The sequence below is a fragment of the Colius striatus genome, chromosome 16 (genome assembly GCF_028858725.1).
Source record: "Colius striatus isolate bColStr4 chromosome 16, bColStr4.1.hap1, whole genome shotgun sequence".
Lineage (NCBI taxonomy): Eukaryota > Metazoa > Chordata > Aves > Coliiformes > Coliidae > Colius > Colius striatus.
Window position 1 is genome coordinate 4,544,931 of NC_084774.1, and position 10,947 is coordinate 4,555,877.

Sequence of the window (10,947 nt, forward strand, 5' to 3'; positions counted from 1 at the left end):
CATCCCCTGGGAGCCTTGGCCAGGCGCTTCCTGGGGTGACAGAGGGTTTGGGACGCAGCTGCTGCACCAGCTGCTCCTGCTCTGCTCTGCTCACAAAGGCTGGTGGGTTTTGTGGGTTGTTTTCCCCCTCCTAATTCATGCAGAAGCTTATTCGGGGAGAGCAGGCTGTGCTCTGCCCCCTTCTCCCCCCACGGCTGTGCTGCCTGGCCACGCTGCAACTTCGCTGAGGCTTTCAGTGCTGGCAGCACAGAAAAAGGCTGGTTCTGAAGACAAATGAAAGGCAAATGCTGGTGGGAGAAGGAAGGGCAGGGGCTTTTCTTGCATGTATATGAGGGAAAGCAGACTTGCACAGCTGCAGCCTCCTCCCAGCCTTGCCAGCCCTGCTTAGGAGTGGAGATGTTCTCCCAGGATCAGCTGTCTGGTGGGTGCTGCACACAGATAAAGTCCCAAGTCCATGGCCCCACCTGGTCACAGAGAGGCTCAGGGAGGCTGTTCCTATGCTTTGTACCTCCCTGGATTTACCCCACAGCAGTCACTGAGTTCAAGTGGGGTTTGGCTGCCTCACACATCGGGACAGACTCAGCCCAAGGGGTGTCCACTGGTGCTTGCACTGAAGGAGAAGCACAGACAGGGGCTGCAGCTGGAGCTGGAATCCACACATAAGCTGTGTAGACAGCCTGGGAGGGACCAGGGAGGACACCTGAGAATAAACCCCCTGACATTGCCTTCTCTGCTCTAGCTTTTACCTAGACTCAGTACCTCTAGCCCATCCAAGTTCACTTCCCAGCAGATTCAGAGCATGGTCCTTGGCACTGTGAACCCAAAAGGCAGGTAAAGTGCCAGAGCAAAACCTGTAGCTCACTCTGAGCTTCTCCTGGCACGGGAGGAGGCTTAGTTGCAGTATGATACTTTGACAGGGGGAAAAAGCACTTCAAGATAGGACTGAAGTGTTAATTCAGCATCTCATGGGCCTGGGCTGGACACTCCAGTATGACAGCAGCTACAAAGCAGGAGACTTTGTCTTAACCCAGCACTCTCCTTGCAGAGGGACCTTCCCCTGCTTGGGATCAGGACTCCCCTTACCTGCCCAGGCCATAGCAAGCTCCTCACACAGGGACTGCTTTATCTTCACTGCCACAGCTGTTACCTCTACAGCATATTCTTTCTATAGCTCTTGGCTTGGAAGAGGCACCAAAATAATCTACAGACACCCTTATTTTGTGTCTGTGTATGTCCTTATTTATTGTAGCTAATGGGTGAAACAGGTTGAGACTTGTGCCCAGCGCCAAGTACCCGTGCCCTGCTCCGGCAGACGGTCCTGCTGCGAGCTGCCAGCTCTGAAGAGGAGCATTTGGGCAAGGACAAGGCATAGACTGAAGCCAGGACTCAGCAGGTGAGCAGAGCAGTCACCAACAGAGCTTCCTCCAGCTGACTTCCCTTTGCAGCCCCATGCTCTTTGCAAACACCCACTGGGAACCCCGGGAGACCCAACTGCACACAGACTCTCTCTGCAAGAGCTGCTCACTCTCTTGCCCATTTACACCCCTCCTTGGACTGTGCCCTGTTTGTACACAGCCCCCTTTGGACTCACTGCAGGTACAGCCATGCTAAATGAACCAAACAGCTATGGCACAGGAAAGTTCATCCTTCAAAAAGCACCCAGGATGTAGCCACCCCAGTTTGTCTTTGTGGCCAGGATCCTGACCCGAGCTGGCTGGCATTGCACTGGTTGTATCTGATGGTGTGCTCCAAGTAGCCCTGGCTGTCACCCCCCATCTGGTAACCTGTGGGCACAAACCCTGCCAAAGATGCACTCTGCAGGACTCTACATACAGGACTAGTAACATGCAACAACTAACCATTACTTCATGTGTTTCAGTTTAATTATGACAGTAAAAAAGAATCCCCCCAAAGTAGGTTTTTATTGTTATTCTAGAAAGCACAGTGTTAGAATAGTGTAGGAGTGGTTGTACAGAAACACCCTGCAGAGGGATTTGGCAGAAAGTCTTGGATTCCTCTACTACACCAACTGTACAAGTCAATTCATGGTGGACAGGATGACTTCAACAACCCACTGCCACCTCTTTCACATGTTTCAAACCCAGAGACTGAGATATTCCTCCAAGCATTCTGATCAGCCTAATTACAAGTTACTCAGGTTCTTCTCCTTTATTTTACACTGTCAGAAAATCAGGGCCTGGATAACACAGCAATTCTGAACACAAAGTACGTACCAAAGTAATAAAACTTGTATTATAAAGCATTCAGCTTGCTTTTCCTCTTCCCTATCACCAGTTTCATAAGGAAATGACACATAAAACTTCTTCTAAGTAAAGCAAAACAAGTGACCTCCTCCAGCAAGCTGGAATGAACACATTGGGTTAAAACTGAAGATTAGGACCCCTGAAACATTAACAGTGGCAGACAGACAGCAGGTTGCAGAGAACTACTCCTTATTTTGTCTCCTTCCTTACCTGCTGGATTTCAAAACCAGCATCAGAACACTGAACCCATCCTGCTTGGATTTGCATGACCCAGGAATATAAACACCACCTGATGCACAGGGAACAGCACATGGCTTGGGTTAGTAGCCAAAGGTCACGTTTGTGCTCATGCAGCAAAATAGAGTTTGAGTCAGAGCAGTTTCTCCTGGGTGAGGCCATATGCACAGGGCTCTGGTTACTGTGATGGCTCCCAACTGTCTGCAGAGCTGAGTGTGCTCTGGGATGCCCCTCTGTCATCACAGGAGTCCCCATGGACAGCTGGCTTTGGTCTACTTCGGCAGGCAGGGATCACAGAATCCCAGCATGGTGGGGGTTGGAAGGGTCCTGCAGAGCTCATCCAGCCCAACTCCCTGCTAAAGCAGGTTCCCTTGGCTCAGGGGGCACAGGAACGTGTCCAGGTGGGTTTGGAAACCTCCTGAGAAGGAGCCTCCACACCCTCCCTGGGCAGCCTGGGCCAGGGCTCCCTCATTCTTATAGTGAAGATTTCCCTTGTGTTTAAGTGGAACTTTTTATGTTCCAGCTTTTGTCCATTACCCCTTGTCTTGTCAGTGGAGACAACAGAAAAAAAAAGTGCTGCCCTATCCTCTTGACAAACACCTTTCAAATAGTTGTAAGTGTTGATGAGATCCTCCCTCAGCCTTCTCTTCTCCAGGCTGCTGCCTTTCCTCCTCACACACATGTTCCATCCCCTCAGCATCTTGGTGGCCCTGCACTGGCCTCTCTCCAGCAGTTCCCTGTCTCTCTTGAGCTGGGGAGCCCAGAACTGGACACAGGACTCCAGATGAGGCCTCACCAGGGCAGAGTAGAGGAGGAGGAGAACCTCCCTTGACCTACTGCTCACTCTTCTTGACGTCCCCAGGATGCCATTGGCTTCTTGCCCACGAGGGCACTTTGCTGCTCATGTTTAGTTTATCAACCAGCACTCCCAGGTCTCTCTTCTGGAGCTGCTCTCCAGCAGGTCACCCCCAGCCTGTCCTGGTGCATGGGGTTTTTCCTTCCCAGCTGCAGGACTCTGCCCTTTCCCTTGTTGAAGCTCATGAGGTTCCTCTGCCCAATTCTCAGCCTGTCCAGATCTCACTGAATGGCAGCTCAGCCTCTGATGTGTCAGATCGTTCCCACGCTGCTACCTGCTGCCTGTCTCGGTTTAAAGCAGAGCTTTAATTCCTCTATCAGGGCAAAAAAGCCTCACAGCACCCATATCTAAGCTGTTCTGCAGCCTCTCCACCTCACCAACTGTCCCAAACAGTGGTGGTTACTGCCCAGACCCGGGACAGAGCAGGCCATCACCTGCAGCGCAGGTTCGCACCTTCCAGCAGCCACAACCGCCCTGAGCACTTCTCTGGGGCACTAATTGCACAGGCACAGCTTTTCTCTCAGAAACCTCCTCCCTTTGACTGCAAGGATCAAACACAGGACACAAAACTGTAGCAAAACCAAATGTCATCCACCCATTGAACGTTCACCTTTGTTCAATAATGCACTTGTCCCGGAAAGGGTCCTTGTGCCGCCCTGACAGGCAGCACTGGCACACAGGTCCTCCAGAGAGGAGGGAAGCACAGTGGGTATGCTGGGGCTGCATGCAGAGGCAGTAAAGAACCCAGAGCTTGCTTTGTTCCTTCAGAAAATAAATGATTAATAGCTCAGTAGAGTCAGTCTGCTATTCAAGGCTTGCTGCAAACTTCTGATCAGTTTTGATTCATTAACCTTTACAACAGCCTCTGAAAGAGGTTTCACGTCCCAAGGAGCAGCACCATTGTCACATGGACCCTTCGGTTTTTATCAAGTAGTCCTAATTTTTGACAAACTGAGCTAAGCATTGAGACACTCTCAGCATCTGAGGGACAGGTGCTGAGGAAGAAACGAGTGCAAATACAACCAAACCCACGTTCATCTTGAAATTCCCACTGGGTCAGGGCTGGGGGTGGGGCAATGGCCCTTCTTTGTGGTGCCTGAGCATTTGGCTGCTTTGCAGGTGGCTTCCCAACTGCCTCTTTTTTATTAGCATTAAAACCAAAAGAAATAAAGGAGCACAAACAAGGGACTGAATTGCCCACACAATGAGCTGGGGGAGGGCAGAGATTGTAAGATGTATCCTGACTCAGACAAATTACTTCTGGTTCACTTCCCTACTACACGCCCGCATTGTTCCAACACCTTGGTAGCAGAAGGGGCTCATCCCCAGCTATCTGGTCACAGAAACAGCAACAGGGACCAAGGTCATTAAAGAACTGTTCCAATTACTTCCCTGGGGAAAGAAGGGACTTGCAGCTTAACGTCCTGTCCCAGCACAGCAGCAAAACCAACCGTCTGCGAATGGTGCCTGGGAGGGAAGGAGCCGCTGCTGGGCTGAGCTGCAGCGTGTCTCCAGCAGCAGCAGCTGCCTCCTGGGTCAGGAGTACAGATGGCTGCAGGCTCAGGCACAGTTTGCTTTCAAAGTCAGGTTGGTGATGAATTGCCAAGAGGAAAAGGGTGATTTGAACCAAAGACTGATGGCCACTGCTGCCAGGCTGATACTATCAGCTTGTGTTTGCCATCTAGAGAGGCCAGAGGTACTTTGGTAGTGTGAGTATGACAGGCCAGACCACTTTTGTCCTTCACATGGCCAGAGAGGGGATTGACAAGCAGCCACACAGTTGCTTTTCTCCTAGCAGGAGAAAATTCTTTTGCCTCTAAGGCTTGTGACTCCCTTTCTCAGAGGAAGGGCTGCCAGCTCTGAATTCAAAAGATTCCCAAGTCCTCAGAGCCACACAGCTCCCACAGGCTGCCTGCCCCATCCTTTGCTGCAATAATTAGACACGCTCAAGGATTTGTGAGTGTAATAGTTTTAGGGAGAGCTTCTCAAGCCATGGCTGTCAGATCATGGAAGGGCTTTCTGAAATCCCATCCAAGCTGACAGGGATTCAGCAATATTAGCAGAACACCAGCATTCTTATTGAGGCTTCTGACAGGAAAATAGAGTGCTGCACTCATGCTGCATCAGCTGCCCAGCAGCGGTGTGAATCACAGAATGGGAGGGGTTGGAAGAGACCTCCAGAGATCATCCAGTCCACCCCCAGACACAAGTTCATAGGGAAATCAGACCTCACCTGTAGCTTCACTATTTTTTCAATATTTGAATTTTTAAGCTTATCTACACCACACAAAATACTGAATTACAGAGAAACAAACCCAGTTCCTCACTTCTGTAGCTTCCCTGGGGTTGGTCTGATTAAATCCTGATTGTGTTCAAACTCAAGCAGGCTGTAATGGCAGCTGAAGGCAAGTTACAGGTGCCATGGATAGTTGCTATGGCAAAGCACTACCTTGCCTTTGGGACACCAAACACAAGCACATCATAGATGGGGGCTGAAAGGACTAATCCAGTCCCTTTGCATCTGGAATATTGTGTCCAGCTCTGGGCCCCTCAGTTCAAGGACAGGGAGCTGCTGGAAAGGGTTCAGCACAGGGCCACAAAGATGATGAAGCAAGTGAAGCAGCTCCCTGTGATGACAGGCTGAGAGAGCTGGGGCTCTGCAGCTTGGAGGAGCCTAAGGGGTTACCTCATTCATGGTTACAAATCCATCAAGGGTGGGTGTGAGGAGGCTGGAGCCAGGCTGTGCTCAGTGATGGCCAATGACAGGACAAGGGGCAATGGGGACAAGCTGGAACAAAAGAGGTTCCAAAGAAACACAAGGAGGAATTTGTTCTCTGTTGAGGTGAGGGAGCACTGGCAGGGGCTGCCCAGATGGGCTGTGGAGGCTCCTTCTCTGGAGACATTCCAAACCCAGCTGGATGAGTTCCTGTGTGCCCTGCTCTAGGTGGTGCTGCTCTGGCAGGGGGGTTGCACTGGATGAGCTTCCCAGGTCCCTCCCAACCCTTGAGATTCTGTGATGCTGTTCGTGATCTGTCACAGAGACTGTAGTTGGACTGAGCCATAGATGCAGCTCAAGAGCCAGAGGACTCTGTTCCTGCTCCTCCTGAGCCACGCAGGATGCAATTCAATGCCAAACATTGCAGTACCAGACAGGCTGTGGGTAGGGGAACATTTAACTCTCCTTCTTGCTGACAGGGAGTGGAAAATAAAGAGCAAAGCAGCACCCGAGTAAGCATAACAGTAATAAAAGAGCTTAGGAGGACAAGGAAAAATTACTTCTACTCAGAGGCTACCTGAACTTAAATGTGCTTCTTCAGTCATACCACTGAATATGACAAATTGCTGGAGCCTGGAGTGTAAAGAGACTCCAAAAGAGGATGAAGAACAGTACCAGTACATTATAGCATGACAGGACATGGTCAGGTCAGGATGGGAAAGCAGATGAGTACAGGGAAAGCAAACAGAATCATCCAGACTGAGCTAAAAAAACAACCCTTAGCACAGGGAACTTAACAAATCTTTTCTGAGTATCACCACATAAACACAGTGCACCAGGAATTATTTTAATGTACATCATTAAATGGATGGTGTAGTGTTACATGGCTGGGCCAGTGCTTTGCACTTCTAACAGTTTGAATTGATTAATTTTGAATAGTTTTTGGTCTCTCTCAGCTACCTGGCCAATCTTCTGCTAAAGCCCTGTGTGAGCTGCAGCTCCTGAGCTCAGAGCTGTTTTAAGAGGAAGATTCACCAGTATCTTCATCTGTGGCCTCACCCTGGCTCAGCAAGAAGCCTGCACAAATCAGAAGTACATCCAAGTTTGATTACTGCTAACACATGCCATTGCTGGGGAGGGATGATTCCAGACCTAAGAGAAACCCATGTGCTTCTCTTGCAGCAAAACAGAAGTGTGTGTGTCACTTCCACAGCAGCAGTGCCCAGCGTGGTGTCTTGAGGGCATGGGAAGTGCCTCAGCCTGGTTTCAAAGGAGTCCACATTGCTTCACTGTTTTGGGTATTGAGCTCAAGCAGCTTTTATAAACTTGACAAATAAGTTTAAGATAATGACACTGTATTAATTAGTGCACTCTGGAGGGGACAGATTCAGCCCAAGTGCATGAAAGAAAGCAGGCAAAAATACTCCTTCCAAGCCTGATTTACCAGGCTTGTACCAGACAACTGTAACAGTTTTATTCTCAAATATCTTATTGTCTCCCTGAGGGAAAGCTGCAGAGGAAGTCCCTTAAGGAACACACAACTGTCCTTGAGACAGTTTAAATAAGATTTTGAGCCATCCACAGAAATCATGTCCCTGCTTCCAGACCTGAGCAGGACCCTCACTCCCACCACGCTACAGTGAGCACAGACAAATGCTTCTGACTCAAGAACCTCCAGACAATCTCTAGATTGTCATGATTAGGTGTTCTCCACTTAGTGTCAGGCTGTCATAAGTACATTTAGTTTCTTAAAAAAATTAAAAAATCCCCTCACAAGCCATACTTGTAGGGAAAATAAGGCCTCTCTTAAGAAAAAGAGTGTAACAAGTTTCTGTGGGGTACTTACTTGCTCTAAAGAGAGCCCAGAGAAGGGTAATCAGAACGTTTTGGCCAGGACACAGGAGGCAACTCTGCCTGATGGATGTCAATTAAAATCACCAGGCAAGAGCAACAGAATAACCTTTTCCCTAAGCTGCTTGGCAGGTACTGTCCTGTTCCAAGGTGTCTGACAGTGAAGCACCTACTTGCTGTCTGTCCTTTTGTTATAAATGAGAAAGTCAGAAATGTCATGCCACACGTTGCTGTCGTCGTACAGGTAGGTCATGGAGGACTGCAGAGAAGGCTGCAGAGTCTGCCGGTGGTATTCAAAGAGCCAGAGAACAATCCCCCAGATGAGAGCAGCCACAAGTGGAAAGGGATCCTGCTTTGGCTGTGGGACATAGCCCTTTTCCACTGCCAGCCGGGACAGGCCAAACAGGATCCGAGACAGCAGGTACATAATGATCTGCGTGAAGAGAAAACCCAAAGGACGTTAGGTAAATAACCTGCCCCTTAAGGGATCTAGAAGTGAGAAGGCAGGCAAGAAGGGTGGAGATAATTTACCCAACTTAAAGCAAACAGGTTGTAGGTTCATGTACTGAGATATGTAACTGGAGGTATTTGTGTTTTCCACATGTCCTTAAAGGGAGCTGTGGTGGGGTGGGGGTCAGTGTCTTCTCTCCAGTAACAAGCGATAGGACAAGAGGAAATGGGCTCAAGTTGCACCAGGGGAGGTTTAGACTGGAGATGAGGAAGAACTTTTTCACTGAGAGGGTTATTGAGCATTGGAATGGGCTGCCCAGGCAGGTGGGGGAGTGCCCATCCCTGAAGATATCTACAAGACACAGAGCTGAGGTGCTGAGAGCCAAGGGTTAGTTCAGTGATGGGCCTGGCAGTGTGAGGGGAGGGCTTGGACTCGATGATCTTAAAGGTTTTTTCCAACCATAATGATTCAGTGATTCTCAAAGTCCTGCTTCTCCCCTGATGCTCTAATTTAGCAACCAACAAGCTACCCTTAATGCAACACATGTTTGCAGTTGCACAACTTTAGTCTTTGCTCCGTTAACGCCACCTCAGGCACACAGAGCACAGCCACAGAGCAGCTGCCAACCTGCCAAGCAGGTACAAACTCAGACATCTGGACACATCCACACTGAAGGTGTGCTCTTGCAGGGCATTGCTTAAGATGATTAATCTGCACCTGTGTGTTTTACTGATTGACTCATCCATGACTGTGCAGTAACAACCAGCTACAACCAGTAACAATCAAACGTCCCCTGAGCAGCTTTTGTCGGCCAAACCAGTTTTAGTTAATGACAGCCCAGTAACCGACTGCACCCCACGCTCACAACACCCAGCCTTTGATGCCCAGGCTGCACACACCCTTCAGGGACACACAGAGCTACCTCTGGGATTTGAGTGCAGAGCAGCCAAAACAAGAACTGCTGTGATATGGTAAGAGTGTCAGGCTACATGTTAAGAACCACCAGAAACATGCCAGGCTAAACCAGCGACCTTCTGGCACACCAGCACCCATCTGTTGGGACTTTTTTGGCAAGGAAACTTTCAACAACTGCATTTACCTGGCTGTTGATGGGATTGTTCTCACCAAACACTAGCCAACCCCCAATGCAGGCTGCAAAGAAAGAATGAAATGGAATTTTTTTGCCCTGGAGCCGGGACTGCAAGGCCATCAGCCCCTTGTAGGTGAACACAAAACACGCCAGGTTCCGGGAGTGAGTGTACGTAGCCTGAGCAATCGCTTTCAATTTCTCTCTTAAACTGAAGGAAAGAAACAGACAATTAGGAGAGCAAAAAGGCAGGAGCACTGCATTCTGCCTGGCCACCACCTTGACCTACTCATCTAGGCTGATAGCTTCAGGACACAGCTGTTTAGCCTGAGGACTCTGCTTCTGTCTAATTCTGTGACCAGTTCAGCAGCTTTTTCTGTTTCTTTTTCAGCTTAAGTGCAAACCTCTGGCATAAGTGATGAAAGCCACAATGTGCAGTACTATCGTGTAGCTTCCTTTATATGAACAGAGTGCTGCTGTTTGCATCTGCCAATTTCTCCTCTGCCCACTGGTTCTCACCAAACACCCTACGAGCAGCTGACCCCCACAACTACAGGTGTCTGCCTGTGTGTATGAGTTGTTCTGCTCAGCTATCAGACCCAACGGCTGTGGCCAGGGCTCATCCATCTTTCAGCTTTTTAAACCCTCTGGAAATACAAAGAAAGGTCGAATGAAAGTGTTTTAAGCAGGAATGTGGAAACACAGAACCGGGGTTTGTACCTTCCACTCTTGAAGAGGAAAGTCATCACCAGGGCATGCGGGGCACGAATTTTTGCTCCATAACTGCAACAGTGAATTACATATTTCAGAGGCTTTGTTTTATACTGTGTAAAGAGTGCATTTACATTTCACTGACAGGCAAAAGATGCAACTTAAGCGATTATACCTTAGTTTTAAGTCAGCCCAGAAGCAGCAGCACCCCAAGACGGGAGGTGCCCGGAGCCCAGGCTTAAGAGAACCCGAACCCCGGTGAGCCAGGCCCCAAGGGTACCCCCAAGAACCCCCTCTGATCGGTGACAGGGGCGGAAACGCCGCTCGCGAACCTCTACGCCCACAGCCCCGCCGCTTCACACGCGGGGAGAGCCTGCGGGCCTTCCCGCGGCCCTGGGAGCGACCAGGCCCCGAGGAAACCGACACACCCCCGGGCCCGGCGCGCCCTCCCTCGCAACCCTCGGCCGCCCCCGCGCACTTACACCGCCCCGTTGCGGAAGCCTTTGATGACGGCGAGCGCGGCGCGGTAGCGCTGCTGCTGCAGGAGCGCGTTGGCGGCGCGGAGCAGGGCGCGGAGCGGGTCCCCGTCGCCCGCCATGGCACTGGCCTCCCGGCGCCACCGGCCGCGGCTGCCCGCGCTTCCGGGGTCGGGGCCCCTTCGCGCCGCTCATAGGCTCTTGCGGCTGTCCATCCGCACTCTTGGCCAATGGGTGCTGCGACCTCGGTGGGGCGTGTCTGCCGCGCAGCCAATGAGGGGCGAGCGGGAGGTCCCGC

General features: G+C 50.5%; 1 protein-coding gene across 1 annotated transcript; it reads right to left on the minus strand.

Moving 5' to 3' along the window:
* Window positions 1-1,860: 1,860 nt before the first annotated feature.
* On the minus strand, window positions 1,861-10,816 carry PXMP4 (peroxisomal membrane protein 4). Its single transcript, XM_062008975.1, has 4 exons — window positions 10,656-10,816; window positions 10,183-10,245; window positions 9,475-9,673; window positions 1,861-8,357 (listed from the first exon to the last, which is right to left on the minus strand). Exons 1-4 carry the CDS (start codon window positions 10,769-10,771, stop codon window positions 8,094-8,096), a joined length of 642 nt encoding a protein of 213 aa, XP_061864959.1. The 5' UTR covers window positions 10,772-10,816; the 3' UTR covers window positions 1,861-8,093.
* Between the last annotated feature and the right edge of the window lie 131 nt (window positions 10,817-10,947).